This window comes from Anabrus simplex, chromosome 7 (genome assembly GCF_040414725.1).
Source record: "Anabrus simplex isolate iqAnaSimp1 chromosome 7, ASM4041472v1, whole genome shotgun sequence".
In the NCBI taxonomy this organism is placed as follows: domain Eukaryota; kingdom Metazoa; phylum Arthropoda; class Insecta; order Orthoptera; family Tettigoniidae; genus Anabrus; species Anabrus simplex.
The window spans coordinates 340,654,076-340,678,301 of NC_090271.1; the positions used below are offsets into that span (position 1 = coordinate 340,654,076).

A 24,226-nucleotide genomic window follows, 5' to 3' on the forward strand; every position below is an offset into this window, starting at 1 on the left:
ATTTTTTCCAGTTCCTGAATCAAGTAATCCTGGTAAGGGTCCCATACACTGGAACCATACTCTAGTTGGGGTCTTACCAGAGACTTATATGCCCTCTCTTTTACATCCTTACTACAACCCCTAAATATTCTCATAATCATGTGCAGAGATCTGTAACCTTTATTTACAATCATATTTATGTGATTACCCAAATGAAGATCTTTCCTTATATTTATACCTAGGTATTTACAATTATCCCCAAAGGGAACTTTCACCCCATCAACGCAGTAATTAAAACTGAGAGAACTTTTCCTATTTGCGAAACTCACAACCTGACTTGTATCCCCGTTTATCATCATACCATTGCCTGCTGTCCATCTCACAACATTATCGAAGTCACGTTGCAGTTGCTCACAATCTTGTAACTTATTTATTACTCTGTACAGAATAACATCATCTGCAGAAAACCTTATCTCTGATTCCACTTCTTTTACAGTTTCGGTCTCAACCTGCAGACTTACATCGTTGCACATCATTCTCAGTCCACAGTTAGCTGTACAACTGGCTAGTCCCATAATTACTTTACCAAATCTACTCGTAGTTGCATCAAGTGTATTAACTCTCCCTTCAACTCCCCAGATTTCCGCTCCGTACAACACACTAGATTTAACTAACACATTAAAAACATTTTTATACACTCTGTAATCTGTGTTGGGCACTTTTTATCCAATATGTTAATGTTTGACAGTGTACTCACACCCTTTAGTTTTAGCTCTTTTTATGTGCTCTGGCCATTTCCCATTTAATATCATACCCAAATATTATAGTTTCTTGACAACTTCTAATCTCGTCTCGCCCATCCACCATTTTTCATTCTTTGACAATTTATATCCTTTTTTACACACCAATACCTTGGTTTACTGTGGATTAATTTTTAAATTCCACTCTTTACAGTAATTTACTGCTGAATTTATACTACCCTGCATGCTAGTGGGAGTCAATGTGAGCAGTAGGATGTAATCTGCAAAAATGAGACCTGGAATATCCTGTTTCTCAAGACTTGGCTAAACCGCTGCCTCGAAGTCTTTTGATTGAAAGAAACAGTAAGAACAGTACAGGTGACAACTTACAGCCCTGTTTCAGCCCTACTTTGGAGAATATTTCCCCAATTACTATTCCCTCCTTAATTTCAACTGAGCACTTCACTTCTGAATATACATTCTCAACCGCTCTTATCTTACAAGGCATCCCTATTCTTCTCATCTTTGCTACGACAGCCCCTCTGCTCTTCCAAGTCAATATCAGTAATGTACAATTTTCCACCTTTCTATTTTTACATACTTATCCGTTATTGTTTTCACATCAAAAATATTATCAGTTGTCCTCATCCTTTCTCTAAAGCCAGACTGAAGTCTCTCCAGAATCGATCCTCCCTCCGGCCACTTCATAATCCCTTTTGCCAACACACCTGTGTATATTTTATTTAAGTGTATCTAACAACGTTATATCCCTATAATTATTCTCCTTTCTTCGTACTTTTTTTGGCTACATTCTTCATTGTATTATCCTCTTCCCCTCCTTTAAGCGCATCTTCTCCCCTGCCATCTTTACAGTGTTTTCTATTAGTTTCACTGCTGCACCCGTTAGGTTATTCTCGATCATTGAGTCTATTGCAACTTTCACTACCTGACCTGTTTCTCCCTCATAATAATTCATAAACTCTTTCTTTAGCTCCTCTCTCCACTCGTATTTAGTAACTGATCATTCTTTGTTGCTTGTTAATGCCCTGCCCTCTTATCATTTACTTTGACAATAATTGGCAAGTGATGTGACTCTCCCCATTCCTCAACCTTCATGCTCTTAATCGTAGGCAACGCATTTCTAGAACATAGTGCCAAATCTATGATACTACCCTGTCTTCGTTATGTATGTCAGGTTCCCAAGTTCGTTGCCATACCACCATCCATTCAAAATATAGTTCTACCATACCACACAGCCCTAACAACTTTTTTCCATTTTTATTACAGCCCTTATCCTGACTTACTCTCTTTTCTACATAAACTTCTTCTGCCTCTTTATCGTATAACGGTTTCTGATCTGCAACCCTTGTGTTGAAGTCCCCCGTTAGTAGAATGCCTATGTCCACAAAAATATTTTGAATCCTATTAATTTCTAATGCCAACCCATCAAAGAAATCCTTTTTCGCAAACGGAGAGGCTTCACGAGGGTTGTAGACAAAACTGATACACAAATCTCGCTCACTCTCCTCATAAAATTTTATTTTTAACCAAATTATAGCCTCCATTTCTGATTCAATATGGTCTATTCTATCTTGCAAATCCTCCCTAACCATAACCATTATTCCACCCGGGTATCAACCCCTGCTGACTTCTTTTTCTTTTGCCTTATAATAAACTATAAACTCATCTACTTCTAACTTCCCGGTGGAATCCAGGTTTCCATGCATGCGAGGATATGCAAGCTTCACAACTCTCATTCTGTAGCTTCAATATTCATGCACCCTACTGTCACTCTAGTTATTTCTTCCTCCCCTGCAGCCTGTCATGGACCTCGTAATCCCAGTTCTTCAGAGTTATCATCTAGTATGCTAACACATTCCCTATCAAAGCCATCCTCATTTAAATTACCTTTTCTCTGCCAGAAGTCCTTCAGACTCACACGCCTGCGTTTGGGTGTTGTCTCTCTCGCAGAGTCAGCACTTGGCTGCCACTGCAGGTCGCTACTTCGCTACTGGTTGTCTCTGCGTCAGCTTCTTCCTCTCTCTGTCCTCTTCCTGGTCGCCGCGCATTGCTCTACGTTCTGCTGATCTCAGCTGCCTCGTGCGTTCACCTTCCTCATTGGCCAACGTATTCACTGCCATCACTGATGCACACTGGGCACAGTATTCCATATTACGCCTGCCTCTACCTATCGTCGCCCAGCAATGTTTTATCAAAATCCTCATGTCAGCACTCATTCACTTAACACACTGCTCAACCTGTGCCCGGCCATTTTCTGTGTAACTTAATGCTACAGCACCTGCACATAAACAAATTAGTCTAACTTCACTAACCTTGTACTGATTATGGTGAAATTTACTGGAGACCTTTCGTCCTAATAATGTTTCCTGGTGTGATAGGTCGTGTAGCAATGACCTCCGCAAAGGGGCACGCAGCAAATTTTGAGGGGATCAGTTGACCAGTAGTCTTTCTAACATGACTTTTTTACTAGTCCCGTCAATATAAACAAAGCAACAAACGTTCGCAATTCACAACTAGTTACATCAGGCCACTTCAAGCCCTGAGGATATTTTGCATGATGAAGTGGTTCGCTGGTGATGAAAGTTCGTCTGCTCGGCAACCAGTTCAAAGAAAGTAAGTCCTACTATTTCTTCAATGGTTTGCGGTTTATCAAGTCTTACCGTTATGCCAAGAACTGCTGGGAAATCCTTTAAAGATGGTGAACTATTATTTTCTACCCATTCATCATCAGAAGAAATAGACATATCACTTCCATTTATACTCACATCACTTTCAGCCTCCTTCTCGACCACCACTACTTCACGTTGTTTTGGAGGGTGCACATCATTATTATCTATCAAGGCACTTTTTCAGAATAGCTATCAACATTGACCTCACGATCGTCAACATCACTGGGGCAATCTCAATACTTATCCGCATATAATTCATTAAAAATCTCGTCTGCATCTACGCTCGTGTTCAGTCTGGGAAGCGCCATCTCACCCACCACATGGCTCCTGGAATGAAGTAAACACGAGGTCGGAAAACTTAGCAAATGAATCATTAAACAGAAGAACATAAAGCAAACCTAGCATGGAATAAACAAAAGCTTCACCACCGAGATTCTACTAATCTTGACCGACAGATAGTTTCAGAGGTTTTGACAGATGTCACCAAACATACAAGTCGCGTGAAGACCAGTTAACTCGTCTCCCGTCCACAACGGTCGGCCAGACAAACACGAGTAAACTTGTCTCCCATCCGCAATGTGTTAACAACCTTCCTCTTTGCTTGCACGATTACAACTGTCCCCCTCCTACTACTCCTGCCCTATCTGTACGATAAACACTCCAGTTCCGCAAGAAAATTTCTCCATTATAATAACTGGTAAGTATACACCTCATATCTATTAAATTACTAACGGTACTTCAATTCCTTTATTTACAATACTTCTACAGTTAAACACCAAGATTTGTATGTCATCCTTGTACCCTCCCACTCCCAAGACAACCCCGTTTCACTGAATGTACCTGAATCAATCGATCAATATTTATCTGCATTTAGGATAGTCGCCCAGGTGGCAAATTCCTTACCTGTTATTTTCCTAGCCTTTTCTTAAATGATTGCAAAGAAATTGGAATTTTTTTTAACATCTCCCTTGGTAAGTTATTCAAATCCCCAACTCCCCTTCCTATAAATGAATATTTGCCCCAATTTGTTGCTTTGAATTCCAACTTTATCTTCATATAGTGATCATTCCTACTTTTAAAGACACCACTCAAACTTATTCATCTATTAATGTCATTCCACGCCATCTCTCCGCTGACAGCTCGAAACATATCACTTACAATACCAATATAGTTGGTCCATTATTAGACATTACAAATTTTCCAGCTAACTCATTCCTGGTTGCCAGCGTTTTGCCCCCATGTGCTAAGTTGGGCTCATCAGTTGGTAAATAGCACACCTACAAAGACGCATGGCTAGTGCATACCGTGGAGGCCACTGCATAGGCTACAGGTTCCCTTAGGGAATCAACATCTTTATCACATATCACTTAGTTGAGCGACTCGTCTCCTTTCTCCCAAGTCTTCCCAGCCCGAACTTTGCAATGCTACTCTTTTGTCAGAAATTATCCAAGACAAATCGAGCTGCTTTTTTGATCTTTTCTGGTTGTTGAATCAAGTAAACCCGGCTCGAGGTTCCATACTTTAGTTGGGGTCTTACCAGAGACTTATATGCCCTCTCCTTTACTTACTTACTGGTTGGCGCTACAGTCCATGTAGGTCCTTCGCCTCCTTAATCACTTGCTACCATTTGTCTTGATCTTCGGCTTTCCTTCTCCAGCATTTAACTCCCATCTTTCTAAGGTAATCCTCAACATCATCTATCTATCTCTTCCTGGGCCTTCCACTCTTCCTTCCAGTTTTTCTACAAAGACTTTTTTGACAGCACTGGTTTCTGCCATTCTCTGAACATGACCAGCCCACCTAATTCTTCCCTGCTTAATTTTAACAACAATATCTGGCTGGCCAAACCCTCCCTACAGCTCTGCATTTGTCCTCATTCTCCATCCATCCTGATCTCTAAATGCTCCAAATATTTTTCTCAATATCTTCCTTTTCCACTGTTCTTATCTAGTAGTCATCACCTAGCATTCGGAGTCATACATCACTAAAAATCTTAGTACGGTTGTGCATATTTTTATTTTCGTATTCCTACCAACATTCCTGGATTGAAACATATTTTGCAAGGCGTAAAATCATCGGTTCCCACTTGTTATCCTTTCCTGTATTTCCACAGAGGTTTTATTTTGTGCAGTTATTATTGAGCCTAGATATTTGTATTCTCACTGTGGTCCTTCCTCTTGCTCCCTCTGTATCTCCCATCTTCATAAGCTTTGTTTTATTTATATTCACTTCTAGCCCTACATCTCATGCTTTCTCTTCTAACAAAGCATAATTCTCTTTAACACTAGAACGGCCAGAGCGGTCATTTTGACCGTTAGCGCATTTCAAGGTATTTCCACGCTCGTACTTTCTAATGTACGAAGTTGTGCTTTTGTGACTTTTAATCTTTTAGGGTTATGTACATTTTCGCCAAAAATTACATCCGTAGTTGATAAGGGAACACCGATATTGTCCCTTATATAACTTGCATAAATTGCTTGTCAAGTGCCTAAATAGGCTTGTAAACAAATTGAGACTCTTATTTTTATCATTTTTCATAAAGGAATTCAATAGCAAGTCCGTCAAAATATTTCATTGTTACCTATTAAAAGTGCGAGGATATGAAAAATTATTAATACTTAACAATGGATTGATCTGTATACAATACATCCCAATTGTTAACTATGTTGCTTTAAAATTTATAATTGAATATTCGCATGTTTCCCAGATCCTGGATGCTAGATGTATGTCAGTAAGTGGCAGCGGTCAGGATGACCGCCTGTGGCCTTTATAGGTATGAGGAAAGTTCGGCCGTTCTAGTGTTAAGAACTCTTTTGTTTCGTGCAATAATAGCCACACCACCAGCATATGCTATCACTTGTACTAATCTGTTCAGGATGGTTCCCATTGGGTTGATGGGTAGTTGGCATATTACTTTTTCCAGTGGTAAATTGAATAGGAGTGTGGAGAGAACATACCCCTGTCTCAGCACCTTTTCAACTAAACATGCCTCTGATAGATCCTGTTCCACTCTCACCTTGTATACTGTTATTTTAATTCTTAATATGTCTATGTTAATATTAACAAGGTGAAACAAAGGAATTAAATGATGACGTATGCCATTTGCACAAGTAGTCAAGTGTGGAGACATCGTCGTGGTGTTCCTGGTAAATGCTGAAGATGACGCATAGGGCAGGGATAAGAATGAGGATGATATTACTGCTGGAACATGGAATGTTGGATGATGGAAAGAAGATCCTAAACATTCATTCTCCCAACAATTGTACAGGAAATACTGGGAGGCGGAAGTAAATATTGAAGTGACCACAGAAACAAAACATTAACCTGCATTTTATTTAACAAAGAAAAATAAAATTAAGTATATAACTTAGAAACTCCTGCTGTACACTAAACATACTCATAGTCACCTTTCAGGTACATTGAAAACTATATACACTTATGTTACATTGAAGTGAGTGTTTTTACCCTGAAGGCTGTTCCATTCATTAATACAATGCTAAATCAATGGCTCTATTTCATTTTAATTCGTTCAAACACAAAATGGCTGTTCCATGTAATCTGGTAACAGAAAATACAGGTGCTACTCATGATACCTGCATCATACACAGTTTAACCAAATCTGCCCAATAGAATTAGATTTTGCATCAGTACGAGGCAGGTGGCAGTATGTTGGGCAGTGTCACAGAGAGAGAGTGTTTTCTTTTTTTTCTGTATGAAGCAGAAAAGGTTTGGTTTAAAAGCAAACACGGCTAAATGTGTTAAGTCTTAATTTACTAGCGGAGAAAACAGTTCATCTGGTGAGCTGAGGGTCATTTTCCGAGAACATCTTTACGTAGCGGTACTAGGTATCATTCTTTCAAGCGCTGTCACCTGTCATCATATGTGATGCAAACTCTAATTATTCAAATATAAATGGATGATATCGAAAACCACAAACATCTACAAATTTATAACCTGTATAATAAATATTATTGAGACAATAAGATCATGGCTAATACATTACACATTAAAAGGGATTCTTGTGAACAAATAATATTTTTCGTAAGACTATAAGTGAAGTTATTAATAAAAGACAGGGCATTGAAAGACAGGAGAAATGATGAGAAATTTACACACACATAATGGTACATATTTATATAAGCCTACCCTCTTCAAAGAACATTCGGTAAGCAAAAGGGTAAAATATCTTTCTCAATCTTTTACCCTGTATCTTAGTATACTTTAACCCTTAGTTGCCTCAATATGATTGACATCTTAATGATGAAAAGTAAAGTAAGGTTCAATAAGTAGTTAATATCAGTCATTTATTTTTTTGAACTAGAAACTAGTTCTGTTGGATACGGAACATGCAATTGAAACACATGCTTCTTTTCATAAATCATTATTTAAATAAAGAAGATCTCTAGTGACCAGCAACATTTTTGTGCAGTCTCCTGTAAAACATTCTACCTTAACTATAAGTATTTATAATCCGTGATCAAGTTCCTCTCCAAAAGAGCACGTAATAAAGCAGTAACACTGTAACTTTCAAATGTAATCTGTAGTTTAAGAAAAAAAGAGTAAAATATTTTAAAAATAAGCATGCAAAAGGGATAAAACATCAGAAAGTAAAATCAGTGGATGTAGCATAGTGGTTGGAGTCTTCACTTGTTTGTGGTCAGCATTTACTTCATTCTCATTTTTAATCATAAAATCGCTTTGAGTAGCGCACATACACGATATGAAATAAATTACCAATCAAGTTAAAACAAAATGAAGTAAAAATCCCTTGATGGAGACACTAATCCGCGCACCTTTCATTACAGAGCTGTGCAACCAACAATTCCTTGAATGCTATTTATATAATGGCTTATAATGGGTGCCTGGAAATCAAAATGCTAAAAAAATCTCAAAACTTTAAATAAATATGGATTATATACCCACAGAAATTAATCTCACGATAGCTTGACAAAATCCGTGTCCGCCACATTATACCCTCCTCTTGTGATATATAGAGGGGCAAGATCCACTTAAATTCTGGGAAACAGAGGCATCAATATATTGTGGGAAAAACTGAGAGAACTGATAGTCAATGAACGGCCCCGTTGCCACATCTCACCTTAAATTTAAAATATATATTTGATCAGATACAAATTAACCAATACTATATAAACATAACAACTGTCTTCATACATTCTAACAAACTAATATGGAACATCACTTCTGAAAGCAGAACCATTGATTTTCATAACCTATAATAAGTAGGTGACTATGAAACACTCATTCACTTATAAAAATAAAGCTCAAATTCTTTAAAATGCTCTAAAGACTCTATATCGTATTCTGGCAAGAAAATATATTCATCTGTCTTCATTCCAGCGACAGAATCTTGAGACTAGTATGCCGACATTTGCTGAAATAATCGCCCAACCGTTACTGTAATGTGCAAATGGTGGTACTAGCTGACTCACTGGTAATCTGAACTTACATCAATGTGGGTTAGGGAGGGTAGCAAAGAACTTCACAGTAGATGTACTAAGTTACATACAGCATATTCACGTATTGTATTGTTGACAAAACTTCAAAAAATCTCTGGTGACGTCTGTTGAGTCTTCAGCCTAGAATCTGGCTGGATCCTCACAAACACTAAAGGTTATAGGGGGAACCTAACAGTGGTGCTACAATAAGGTGTAGCTGGGCCAGTAGGTGAGCAACTGCAGGGACCTTACTTGGCACCACCTGTACTTGAGCATACTTCATTGGAAGAGACATGGAGCTGTGGTCTGTGCCAAGACGCATGCAAATATACTGCATCCATCAAGAAATAGAGGCTTCTGTTTTCACAAAGCGCAAAATTTTACAAATGTGGCTCAAAAACACAAAACTATTTACATTTAAGGTAAATCGCGAAATCATTTACGGAAATTATTTGGAACTGCATCATCTGAAGTTAATGACGGAGATTCGATGCGAGTTGTGCCAATAAAATCCAATAACTGATGTCACAATCGACTTTATACTCTTTTGATATATATTGAAAGCTATATAAATTATCGCTAAATTAGCTTCCTGTGAAGTGAGAAATTTATCATATTCATAATTACGTGACGGTGTCCTCCTGCCTGTTGAAAATCGCTGCTGATCGGTGTGTTTAATTTCCTATTTTCTGCTCAGTTTATTAAAATGGTTATAACGGTTTTTGATCGAAGAAAAGAATTTGCATCGAAAGGATTTTATGTGTTAGAAAGATACTGATGTGCAAATACTGTAACGTGCGCATTGAGTGGCAGAGAAAGGACGTGTGCCTGAAACACATTAATAACAGAGTTTCACATAAGAAGAACAATGAGAAGGCGCTAATGACGACAGGCATCAGAAGACAAGCTAGTCTCACAGACACTAGTTCAGCAGCAAAACAAGCAAAATACAATAAAGACGCATTCATTTTATCTATAACTCGAGCTTTTATGGAGGCAAATATTCCACCAGAAAAAGTTGATCATCCGAAGTTGAAGAGTGGATGGAAAAATATATACCAGGTTTGTGCAATACTATACAATTTTGCTGAGGAAGAAATTTGAGGTTATGTTTTTCTAATAACTTTGGCAATTAGGCTAGTTTTCTCGTTTAATGACATTTAGGCCTAGATAATGCATGCTGGATTCCTCATTTACTTACAATTATAAATCGTTTAATTCATTCAAATTATATTAAATAGCCCCCTAATATTAGACCTATTGATTTTTTTTAAGGTGCTGCAGACTTGCCCACAACTGGAAGACTGCAGAAAGGTTCTGTACCTCGAATCATCAAAGAGGAGGAGGAAGGATTAAAAGAAGCTGTGAAAGATTAGAGAGTTTCAATTCTCTGTGATGAAACAACTGATAAAAAAAGGGCAATGTGTGTTTACGGTTCTGATAAAAGTGCTTAGTTGTGGCAATAGTACAGTTCAGAAGTTGTTTGTAGGGGGAGTGAAAGTTATTGCAAATCCTAATGCTACAGAATGTTCACATGCAATTATGAGTGTAATTCACAAACTTGAAATTCAGTACCAGAATGTAGTTTCTATAACGTTACATGGGCAAGTGTATAAACGCAGTTAGGGTTTTAGTTTCAGAAGGGTTGGTACACATGCAGTGCTGGGCTGTGGAACCAATCTGTTGTACAGGCAAAACACATCTTCCTTCATACATGGAAGAGAAAGCATACATACATTCAATTCTTGAAACAGAAATATAAAGACGACGCTCTTCGTTATTCCTGTGATCACCAGGAGGAGCTCATGGTTTAAAAGTGTTGAGTACCTTGGAGAATATGAGAGAAGATGAGAGTGTCGCCGTGAAGTATTTTAAAGCCTTGACCCCAAATGAATTACCGGTAACAAAAATTCATTACGTAGCTATTTTCCTTGTTCAGCTTTGCTCAAAATGTTGTAACTTGTTGCTCACATTCGAGAACTCCAACATGCCGTTAATTCATGTACTTAAATCGAAGCTTAGCAATCTTTTAAAGGGCTTTAAATTACTAGAGGATGCTTTTTTTTTTTTTTTTTTTTTTTTTGAGACATCAGATATACTTTCCAGACTACCAAAACAAATGCAGACACAGTTAACATCTTTGTTTCAATCTGTAGGTAGAGAAAGCCTGAAAATGCTGAACCACTTAATAGAGTTTGACACAGGAAAGTTTATCATTTCTTCTCTCGGTAAACATTTTTGATCCAAGAAGCATGATGGAAGGCATTTAGAAGATGAACTCTCTCGTCTAATAAAGCAAATTCCCATCCTACGAGAACTTTCAATGTCACAATACCTTGAACCAAGGGATCTAGTTACTAGTTCATGTAGAGCATGATGTGATAGCCATTATTCTTTCCCTGAAATGAGAATATGAGCTGCAGTGAAGGCCTTATGGATCCCAGTCAGTAATATTGATCCTGAGAGAGCATTCTCAACGTATTGTGCGACAGGAGAACAGCTCTGACCCGAGTAATATGGAACTCATAGTATCTGTGTCTTTTTCACACTGATATGTAAATTATATACTTAGAACAGGCCCTACTTGTTAAAGTGAAAGCTGATACAATTTTTTCAAATTTACATGCTTTGATATAGTGTGTAATACTGTATGTGTTCTAAGCAGAAGCATAACTCATACTTATGCAAAATACAACATTGAAATGGAAATCGCGTACAACTTTTAGTGAAAGAAATTATATTACTAGCATTTCTCACATCTCTGCTACTTTCATATTGTCAGAGTCAAAGATGAGACTGAGAACTATCAGAAGAAGACAGAATGTACTTACTGTAGATGATATGAGTGCCAGGTGCAGGTCTTTCGATTTGACTCCCGTAGGCGACCTGCACGCCGTGATGAGGATGAAATGATGAAGACGACACATACACCCAGCCCCCGTGCCAGAGAAATTAACCAAGGATGGTTAAAATTCCTGACCCTGCCGGGAATCAAACCCGGGACCCCTGCGACCAGAGGCCAGTGCGCTAACCATTTAGTCATGGAGCCAGACAATACAACGTTGTTATACTGCAAATACGCTATCAACTAAGTTACTGGTTTACCTTTTATTTCTAAAAAGTGAAAATAAAATTTTGCAAAATTATTGATGAAATAAAATAAAAAAAGCTAAAAACATACCAAAATAAGTGTTAAAAAATGATGAAATTAGGCAAAAATGTTCAACACAAACAGGTGCCTCTAGCGTAGTAAGAGACCAGAAATCAGCAATCTGATGGTACATTGTATTCTTTATTCTCCACATTAAGGAGTAATTATTACACCCTAATCCCACTGAAATGTACACCCCTTGAGCGACACCATCATGTGAAAGAAATTATATTATTAGCATTTCTCACATCTCTGCTACTTTCATATTGTCAGAGTCAAAGATGAGACTGAGAACTATCAGAAGAAGACAGAATGTACTTACTGTAGATGATATGAGATGGAGTGATGATTAAAGAAATCATTATACAATGGCAGCTGAGTGAGGTTATGAGTAAATAAGTAAGAGAAATAAGCAAAAGAAGAAAATTAAGAATGTACACTACACCATTTAGACCCCAAACCAGAGGAACATAACAATGTGTAGACACACTGGTATCTGCAGGTTATCTGGCTGTTTGCTTTTTATGATAACAATCAAATGTAATTTCCAGCTTGAAATCAGAGTTGTACTAGGTACACCACACTAGTGCGTCCACTGGTAAAGTGTATTATATGTTATCTGCAACTATCTAATTAACAAGAAGAGAAAGCTGTATTTGAGATGGAATATGTCGTTTAGTCATAACCTCTAGTTTTTGTTCTACACGAGTCAAAGAGTGGCAAATCCCAGCCCGTCTGAGCATGGAGTCTATAACTGGTGGTGTGGCAAACACTGTTGATGTCTAGCAAACTGAAGTTGCTACAGGAAAAGCACAGAGTGGGTGAAGAAAGGGGAAGCAAGTGTTAAAGAAGAGTGGAGTGAAATGTTTGTATGCCAACACAGCAGCCATACAACTGAACACAAGACATGCTATGTGTGCAAACAGACTTTTCACAAAGGTGGTGGTTACTGCTTTATGAGGAAGTACAACTGAGTAACCATCCTCTATCAACAATGGACCTACAAGACTGTGTTACAGGTAACAACTGGCAAGTTCCTGTTGTCCATATTCTTTTCGACAGCACGGAGACAGCGAACAGTACAAGGTAGGCCTATATGTATGTAATAGTTATTGTAAATTTAATAACTTTCACCATACACATCTCACAAGTACACTGAGTTGTGGTCTGTTGTTTTTCCACTGAGGCATTCAATTATTTTGGTAAGTGAACATTCTTCTTGCAGTCAATCTGACAGTAAAGTATATACATTAGTGAAGAAATTAGAATCTTGCAGCTGTTATTTGTTATTTAGGGGAAGGGCAGCTCAGGCATCTCTCCAAATATTAACTTCAATGTACCAAAAACAATCCACTAAATTATTAAAGGAAAAAACCTAGCCTCTTTGCCAACCAGACACATCTGGTTCAAGATGTTAAAAATGTTAAAAGGTCCTAATTACATAGTCTCATAATTTTACTTAAATCTATAGATTTCTATAGATTTCTATAGATTGTTCTGTATATTTTATTACATTCTTCTTGACAAATGCCTGCCCTTCTAAGTGCTTTCTTGTGAATTTCTCTGTTATATTTCCTCCTGTGAGAATCAAGAGTTACACTTAAATATTTTTAGTTCAGGATACCAGATTTCCAGCACATTTTCATTACATGGTATACACTTTTAGCTTACACTCTTACATTACATATATATATATAATATATATCAGAATACATACAGCATTATGCTACATTAGGTGAAGTAGAAAACTCTCAAATTCATTTTTGGAATTTATATACTGGTACCAGAAAAAGAAGATGACAAGAAGAGATTCACTTAAGGTTGCTCTTTCTTTTCTATAAAGATGAATCACATAAATTTACACAGTACTAGTACAGTATGTTTAGCTTCATTTTCAATGTCCAAGGAAATTTTGTCTTCGTGCAGAGGATTCCATACACAGTGTGTCGCGACTTATCGACTGCTCATCCAGAGCACTCTAGTCGATAGAGAGTTGTTATCGAACAGAATTAACTGTGGTCCAGTGAGACATACACCTCTTCACTCAACTTAGAAGATATATTATTCAAAGTCTGTATGTGCTATCTTCAGAAAGTTCCCCACAAAGATCTGATTAGGCATAGAATCTCAAGGAAAATATATAATAAAACCACCTATTCAATACTTTCCACTTTTAATGTGGTTTGAATCTACATGAATTTATGTAGACTTATCAGGTCAGGTACATGTTTCACCCATTATTTGGGCATCTTCAGCCTGTAGACAACCTTTAGGTCAAAGTTTGGGACCTTTTTAACCATATATAGTATAGTATACAAAAGTTAATAATCTCTTAAGACTAACATGCAAGGATAATAATTTTTAAAATGTGAGCAAAACATAACTGTGGGTAACAAATTAATGGTGTTTTAACACAATTTAAACTTGTCAGTCCTATTCTATCTAACTTAACATATGTCTAAAACTAATATGGATCTTCTTCCTCTATCAAAAGTTTTGGGTAAAGAGGATATTACAAACTGGGGTTCATTTGACCCTCCTATATCATTTCACGTACTTGATGTACCGTAACTAAAGTTAGAATGTGTTGTCAACCACAAGTGGAGATTTAGAACTGATTGTTAGTTGTAGGTTGATCAAGATTATTGTGAATGAAAATATAAATTTTTTTTTTACACAGTTAAACTTAACTTAGAAAAATGTTCAAAACTAAAATGGATCTTCTTCTTCTAACATAAGTCTTGAGAAAAGAGGATTTTGATACCGGGATTATTTGACCCACATATTTCATTTCCAGGATCTGATTAGCGGTTTGATATTCCTCATGTACATTTCTATTGAGCGAGGCGTGCGTGGTTTGGGTCACGTAGCCGTCAGCTTACATTCCGGTGATAGTGGGTTCGACTTCCACTGTCGTCACCCCTGAAGATGGTTTTCTATGGTTCCCCATTTTCACACCAGGCAAATGCTGTACCTTAATTAAGGCCATGGTAGATTCCTTCCTACTCCTAGACTTTCCCTGTCTCATCGTTGCCATAAGACCTATCTGTGTCTGTGTGACATAAAAAACAACATGTATTTCTGAACAAATAAATAAACTGAACATAGTCAGTGAAATCGTTTTCTTTGACGATAGATGCTTGGAAAGTGAAGGTGAAAGAATAGTTATTTACGTTACAAGAGCTGAAAGTGAGGTTTTATGTATGAGCTGAAGTGCCATGCTATGAGAACTTTCTTCTGAACACTGTCTTATATGATGGCTTATAACCAGTGTTTGAAATCTTCTTCTTCGTTTTGCCTCACGACTGAGGTGTTGTGACTATCATAATATTCAGCCCTCTAGCCGATGAACCATACTCCGCCATTCTTCCCTATCTAAAGCTTTCAATGTGGCTGCTCTGAGAGATCTCTGTAGGGGGGCGTTCACCATGTCAATCCATCGCGTTTGGTACTCGTCCTCTTGTATGGTTCCCTGGATTTTACCCTCAACAATCAGCTTTTGAAGACTACCATCTTGGCGCATTATATGTCCAAAGTAGCGTACAATCCGCTGAGAGACCTTGCACGATAGACAAACTTTTATCTGAAGTTGGTTCAGGATTGATGTGTTCGTGTGATGAGCTGTCCAAGGAATCCTTAACATTTTCCTCCAGCACCACATTTCAAAGCTTTCTATCCGTTCACGATCACGTTTGAGGATGGTCCACATCTCTGCGTCATACAAGAAGACCGAGAAGACTAGAGATTCTTTTTTTTTTTTTTTTTTGCCATTTGCTTAACGTCGCACCGACACAGATGTCTTATGGCGACGGCGGGATAGGAAAGGCCTAGGAAGTGGAAGGAAGCGGCCGTGGCCTTAATTAAGGTACAGCCCCGGCATTTGCCTGGTGTGAAAATGGGAAACCACGGAAAACCATCTTCAGGGCTGCCGACAGTGGGGCTCGAACCCACTATCTCCCGATTACTGGATACTGGCCGCACTTAAGCGACTGCAGCTATCGAGCTCGGTGACTAGAGATTCAACAATCTTTTTTTTTGTATTGATGGTGATGTTATTATCTTTCCAGATCTTCGCCAGACGGATCATTGCTACCTTTGCTATTTCAATTCTTTGCTTTATTTCATCTTTGGACCACCAGAATTGGATAGTAAGGAGCCTAGGTATACATACTGATGTACAACTTCACACCCTCCAATTTGTTTGATATGTGGACAGTTGTTGTTCTTACGATCAACAATCATGACTTTGGTTTTCTGTCGATTTAGGCGTAATTCAATTTCTAGGCTTGCTTCCTCTACTCTCTTGATCAGCTCTGTCAACTCCTCTTCAGATGATGCTATCAAGGTGGTGTCATCAGCAAATCTCAAGTTATTGATCTTGCATCCCCCAATGGAAAACCCTTTGTCCCAACCATCTAATGCAGTTCTCATTGCATATTCACCATAAAGATTGAAAAGTAACGGTGACAGGATACATCCCTGGCGAACTCCAGCCCTTGTACGAAACTGCTGAGACTGTTTGTTTTGAATCTTCACAGTGGCTGTATTTTCCTTATACAAGGACTTGAGGAGATCAATCAAATGGAGTGGCAAACCCATGTCATCAAAAATTTTGCAAAGATGGTTCCATTTCACAGTATCAAAGGCCTTTTGGTAGTCAATAAAGCACAGGTATACTGGAACATTGAATTCCCTAGCCTTTTCTATGATTTGTTTGAAAACAAACTCTAAAATATCAATAAATCCATAGCCAATTTGAGAGAACTTCTCAATAGGTATCGATTTTGTGCCCATGTATAATAACGTTGAAAAGCTTGACAAAATCTGTCTCCGCCCCACCAAGGACTCCCCTTCTTAGCCTCATGATGCTTCTGCAGACTACAACATTCAGTACTGGCTTCCCCGAAAGTACATAAACACGTGCTACTGCCATCTACTATTCATTCACAAAGACCAAATCACTTCAACTGGGAGATTCAAGACTACACCTGCTGAGGAACACGACAGAGCTTAAAAACTCACAAGGGAAACTTCAAACCGGTTCATACACCATTCAAAAGAGCAAAAACCCTCGAATATTATATCATATTGTGCATGTATATACGAGTTACAGGGCAGTAGAGATGTGCGTCAGTCAGTGTCCAATCAGTGAAGTTATTTTGAACTGCTGGTGCGATGTAACAAGAAGCAGCCGAGATAGAGAGAGAGAAGGAGGGGGGAGACAGCACTGACAGTACAATGAACCATGCGAACGTTGTACGCCTGTTAAACTACGTATTCATTTCTTTTAAATCGTAATGCAGTAATCACAAAACTTGGAATTAATTTATGCATCTTTTAAAGAGACAATGAAATACAGTACTAACCTGTGGTTACATACATACTCACCAATAATGTGGTAGTTGTATTTAATCCCCTTCAACATATTCAATCTCCTGTGAATGATAATGGAAATTAAGAAAAAAAAATTCCAAACACAATAGCTTCTTGCACCAGCTACATTTGAGTAAAGACACCTGATCACAATTATTATTGTCCTCCATAAGGAATTCGTTAGTACCAGTTCCTTTTCTAATACAACAGTCTGTGCTATTTTCAAAAGTTCCATTCATGCTAATTAGGCCCGCTAATTTCCACTCATGCCTATGTGACAAACGGAAGCGCACTGAACATTCTTGATTGTGGATCAATGACATGCATTTGATAATACTGTTGAAGTTCACATCAATATTATTTCACACAACTAAAGCACAAATATGTTGGTCCATTGTTTTGAACATTCATAAAAAATGCCTGTCTACTGGTTGTAGTTCAGAAGTTGTTTTTGCTGGAATGATTTGCACTTTTAACTTTTCAGGTTCATAGTTATTTAATGAAAATACTTCATGTATTAAATTATTATCTTTGGGAGGCACCCAGGAATCCACCAGTAAACAGTTCGATGGACCAGTGCGAGTTAAAAATGTCAACTCCAGAAATATACAGAAAAGGTCTTTTGTAATTTTTCCAGATTTTGACCTCTGCACAATTAAATTAGGAGCTTTAAACATACCCTGCTGGACAACTTGACCTGGTGGTTTTGATTCCTCCAGTATGATAAACAGACAGGGAAGGAGACGTCCCATGAAGGATACAATAGGCATAATTGCGAATGAATGTGTCTGTGCGCTTTGTGATTGTGTAACACCACACACTATCTTCATACCACAGCGATCAAGTGTTCTCCCGGAATGTGATTCTTTATTGATGCCAGACTGATCTGCATTATTAAAATTATAAAATTTTATTTACAACCACCTATTCAATACATTACAATATACTCAATGGAAGTATGAAGTGTCCCATTATTTAAGATACTTAAAATTTTAATATATCAACTTCAATACGGTTCCATTATGAGATTAATCTGCATTATACACGCTGTCAGCACCATAAGGAGCATTGTCTCTTCTCTCCAGGAATGCAGTATGTTGTTCATCTTCTTCTTTTTTTTCGTGTGTCAAAATACATAATTTTTTGTGATCCTACATGAAAATGCTGCTTGAAATTCCATACCCATATTGCACTTGCTGACAAAGGTAAATGAAGGGATTTGGCTTCTTCACGGGCCTATTTTTGTAAGTGACTTGCTAATAGAATCCACTTTTGCAATATCTTCCTTAAAACAGTACAACTGCATCTCGTGCTTCAATCGAGGATATCTGTTTTTCATAGAGATACATGATAGGCGAGGAAATGCTTGCTTTGGCTTCCGCTTCTTTGCACTCAACCATATGTTTATAATCTTTCTTTTTTCTTTCAATAACCATTCTACTGTATGTTTTTCCAGGCTCTGGGGACCTTCTCATGTTGATTCCTGTTTTGATGAAAGTGAAGTAGATTCTTCTGATGGAGATTCGTATTCGTCGGGCACTAATACTGGTTCGTGTTCACTACTATTTAAAGTCTGCATGTATATTATTTGTGCATCAGACTCTTAATATATCTACTAAATACTGAAACAGTGTCTCATCTTCCTTGGTTAAAACGGAGAGCTGGAAATTCTTTTCTTCAAAGTGATTATATAATGCATTCATTACATTAAGAGGGTAGAAGCTTACTTCGGAAAGACCTGTACAAGATGCCTCACAGTGCTGTCTCCCTCTCTCTCGCCTGCTTCTCCTTACACTGTGCCAGCACTCCAAATGGACAATGACGACCCCCACCCACACATGTTTACTGCCCTGTAGCTCGTGTATACATGCATGATAGGATATAATATTCGAGGGTTTTACATATTTCAGTGTGCTCTTTTGGATGGTGTATAAATCAGTTTCAGGTTTTCTTAACATTGATTGATGGTCCCTTGTAACTGGTGATGGAAGCTTACATCAATACAATTTCATATTGATACTTTTCTTGTCATGCTCATTGCAGGCCACCTCAGTCAACTAGTACCAAAGATATGCAGACAACAAATTAAGTTAAATCAAATCAAATAACCATGTACTCAAGGTAAAATATTGTGCTTTCTTAAATTTAATCATTACTTTTTTGACGAATTTACATCAAACCTATACGAAAACTACCTCAAATATTTTCCTGCAATAAATTTATATCAATATTAGAGCACCCGTCCTGCTCCGCAGTATTCGTTATAAATAGGTCACGTAACTCATCGATACGCCTGCCGTAATACCAATATAAATGGTCCGTTATTGGACATTATAAATTTTCCAGCTAGCTCATTCTTGGTTGCCAGCATTTCGCCCTCGTGTGCTAGGGCGGGCTCATCAGTTGGTACCTAGCACACCTACCAATACGCTGGCCCTTTTCAATGAACATTTAATAAGAAGCGTGTTATGGTATAGTAGTCATAATTTATCCATTCTGACGCCATCATTTGTCTGTTTGATAAAATCTATCCATATATTCACTTTAATCCTGCAGTTCTTGATGTAAAGCTTGGTATTGTGTCGCAGAAGGCAATGGCAGTTCTTCTATATACACAGGTTGCCGTGTGAGGTCATAGGTTAGTCTCAAAGGAGCGTTTTTTGCCAGGCAGAGAACATGACCTTCACTCTTTCTAGTGTAGCCAGGTTATACTTTGATAGGTGCTCCCAGGTAATGTCTAAGGCGTATGTCATGATGGGGTCTTAGACCTTTTTCTCTCAGCAGCATGTAAGTTGTTAGGAATGCTCTGCCATCTGTTGAATGTATGTGGAAGCTAGGAAAGGTTAGAGAATCAATGAGTATCTAGCAGGGAATAGTATTCTTCCAGGATCACACAAAGTGTCTACTCTCTGGCTTGACAGGCAGTAATCAAACATGGCTGCATGCAATGGCATTACTAAGGATGAAAATCACACATATCAGAATATTAATGAAAGTGTTAGTCACTTAGCTAAGTACAGAATATACTGCAGGTTAAGGTAAGCCTTCGCCTGCAGTTGTTGGAGTGATCATTTAATGATTTGATTTTATGATCACTCAAAGTTGGCTGAACTTAGCGACGTTTCACTGACAGTTACATACTATCCACTTCATATCCGTATCGACTATAAGATCCAATTAATTGAAGGAACAAGAATCCACCTGATCGATACTTTCACTTTTATTTAGCCTTAGGCTATTTCAATAGACATTAGATTAAAAATTCAGAACATGTTTCGAATGCGTTGCATTCATCATCAGCTGCTTGCATTTGGCAAAAGTAAAAATTAGCTAAAAACAGTCTCACAATTTTCTTAAAACCTTAAAAACAAGTGTTAGTAGTGCGTGTGTGAATGGATGGGGGGGCGGGGGGGGGATGCATTGAAGGCGTTTGTTAGTTAAACTAAGACTTATTATTAAAAATCTTAATGTTAAAACACTGATGGACTAAAATACAGTTCACTATGAGTCTTGTGAATTTTCCATGAGTTCGTTGATTACTGAAGAACTTGTATGCACTATGTGAAGTATTTCTGTTGAGCTATTAGTAAATAGTAAATAGTAAATAGTAAATAGTAAATAGTAAATACTAATAGCTCAACAGAAATACTTCACATAGTGCATACAAGTTCTTCAGTAATCAACGAACTCATGGAAAATTCACAAGACTCATAGTGAACTGTATTTTAGTCCATCAGTGTTTTAACATTAAGATTTTTAATAATAAGTCTTAGTTTAACTAACAAACGCCTTCAATGCATCCCCCCCCCCCCCATCCATTCACACACGCACTACTAACACTTGTTTTTAAGGTTTTAAGAAAATTGTGAGACTGTTTTTAGCTAATTTTTACTTTTGCCAAATGCAAGCAGCTGATGATGAATGCAACGCATTCGAAACATGTTCTGAATTTTTAATCTAATGTCTATTGAAATAGCCTAAGGCTAAATAAAAGTGAAAGTATCGATCAGGTGGATTCTTGTTCCTTCAATTAATTGGGTTTCACTGACAGGTAATTCTGGAGAGAATAAACAAACATGAAGCAAATCGGTCCAGTAGAATGGATGGACGGATCTGCCAGACTCTTCTAATATATAGATACCTGTGCATTTGTTACACATTATGTGATTCACCTTAGAAGAGGCAACCAATCTAAACAGAAATGGAATACTGAGTCCACAAAGATTCAGAAATTTAAGATTTAGCAAAATACAAAGCTGTGGTAGCATAAAATGCAGGAAACTAGCTGCAATTCGATGAATGAGTATCTTGGGTAAACACATGAGTATGAAGAATCTAGCACATATCACTAACCTTCCACAATTCATGAAAAATATACATATTCATACACATCTTCTCCAAAGAATTAAATAAATCATGCCCAGTTGATACAACTTGACACAGTCATTCCTATACATATCTATATGTGGGCATTATATCTGGATACAGTTTATTTTTCATTTCTTTCCACAATTCACACGTTATTGTCAATCACAGCACAAATATCTTCTGCGAGTCAGATCTGCAGTTAATGTAAGTAATAAGCAACTATCTGCCCATTCAGGAGAGCAAAAACTGCGGTGACTGTTGACGGCAACAACGACAAAGACTTGTACGCGCTGGATCTCCTGCCGATCACAACATGGAGACAACATTATGGAGAGTATCGTGACCGCAATACTCGCTACAGTGACTATCCGTTCCGCTCCCCCCGCGGCTATGTTGCAAAGTTACGTATTTGGAAAGTCCCATACCTGAAGACGAAGATGACGATCGCGGCGTTCCCAAGAGAGGTTCTCGAGCGCAACTCACTCCACTACCGTTCTCTAACAGTGATGTTCCCGTACCACTATCCTGTAGAGCAGCGTTCAGGTCCCTCGCCTGTAACAGAGTTTCCGCATTCTCCGACATCGATCTGCTCCTCGGACACAAGTTTGCTTTACTCTCGAGGCCTCCGCCCTTAAAGCTCAGAGACACAGAACATTTGCGAAATTTCTCTGGAAGCTGCATCTCTAGTTGTCCCGTGTCCTCCATTTGTACCGAAGCCAACGGCATGTCCAAACACGGAGCTATCAATCGAGGGTTGTTGGCGAGGAACTCCACTATTTCTGATGCACGTGGTCTCTTCTTCGAATCCAAATTCCAACACGACTGAATGAGGCATTCCCTACAATAGAAAAAGAAGAATGTCATATTTACGTGTATTGATTACACTAATTTAAAAACGGACATAAAATACAATAATTTTTCATTTTTTACAATATTAAAATGTTATGAACCTTCCCACTTATACCAGTCAGAAAATTTTAAATATCTATAAAACTGACAAGAATTACTAATTAAAGTGTACTTGGTGGACATTTAAACCACCTCCAGTCTGCCACACCTACATTTATCAAAACTGCTTTTTAAACCACTTGCATCACAAGCTCTACAGTTTTAAAGATAACTGCATAAAATTGGACTACTGTCCCTAGCACTCAACCTTTAACCCATCTTTAAGAGAAAGTTTGTTATTAATTATCTTCTGATTAAAATGACAATTTCAAAGTTCTAATAAAAAGATGTCTCTTTTTCCTCTTACAGTATAAATATCTTAACCATTGTGGTTCAGGCTGTTTATCTATTGGCTTCAGAAGAAAAGAAAAATCCTGGGAGGTAATTTTCAGAATGGTGGTTCAGTGCAAATTTTACATCGACAATTTTAAAAATCTAGCGACCAAAAACTGTTAAAAAGAAGATAATACATCTTTTTGTAGACTAAAGAGCAAACTTCAAAGATAAATAGTCTAGTTTTCAATGGATGCTAAAAGCTATCAATCAAATCATCACACATTCGTTTTCATACATATTTCATCCTCATTAAAGGTTTTGCCAGTGCAAAATTTATTCTTTAGAACAGTCTAAAGACTAACTCGTACATAGCTCAAGGTCAACATAAAATAATGGTTAGAAGTAAAGCGAAAATTTTGAAAATAATTTATACACAAAAGTCAATCAATCAATCAATCAATCAATCAATCAATCAATCAATCAATCAATCAATCAATCAATCAATCAATCAATCAATCAATCAATCAATCACTACTGATTTGCATTCAGGGCTACCGTATCAGTTGTTTATCTAGTCTTTTCTTAAACAGTTATAGTATTTTTTTTTTTTCGTTAAATTTATTAGGAAGAGAACATGATACATAAATGGACATCTACAACAATATATATATATCTGTAAAATGTAACCTTCAATAGAATTTTTATTCTCTAGTTTAGTTTTTAAAAACCAACCTTAAAATTAGAAACAATGTTTTGAATGAATAAAAATAGTGCAGTACATAAAGGGTTTAGGATTTATCATTATGCTAGCAGTATTATTTTTTGCTGGCTTTTTAACATCGCACTGACTCAAATATGGCTTTTGGCAGCAATAGGATAGGAAAGTGCTGGGGCTGATTAATTAGTGACAATGGGAAACCAAGCTAAACCATCTTGAGGGTTGTTAACCGTGAGGTTGAATTGACCCCAAAATCCTCTAATGCAGCCATCCCCAAACGGTGGATCCCTGGGGGCCGCGACTATAATGTAAGTATTTGAGAGTGAAACACACACAATCCATAGACCATTACACTAAATTGAGGAACTATGTCTTCACTCTTAACTTCGCCTAGGCTACATTTTAGCTGTGGATAAAGAAGAAATACTACAAGGCAGTATGTAATTGTCAGACCCTTGAAACTGCTAGTATTTACATTTGGACCATATTTTCTGCCCCTGGGTGAGAAAAGCTTGTGATAAAAAAAT

General features: G+C 37.6%; 1 protein-coding gene across 1 annotated transcript in view; it reads right to left on the bottom strand.

The window, feature by feature from the left end:
• Positions 1–3,661: 3,661 nt before the first annotated feature.
• The window catches only part of LOC136877165 (uncharacterized), a 753,414-nt gene continuing 732,849 nt past the window's right edge, over positions 3,662–24,226 (bottom strand). Inside the window, exons 22-23 of the mRNA XM_067150977.2 lie at positions 22,183–22,595; positions 3,662–3,736 (exon numbers count right to left, since the gene is read on the bottom strand). Coding sequence (XP_067007078.2) covers positions 3,699–3,736; positions 22,183–22,595 — 451 coding nt within the window. The 3' untranslated portion in view covers positions 3,662–3,698. The remainder of the gene's footprint in view (positions 3,737–22,182; positions 22,596–24,226) is intronic.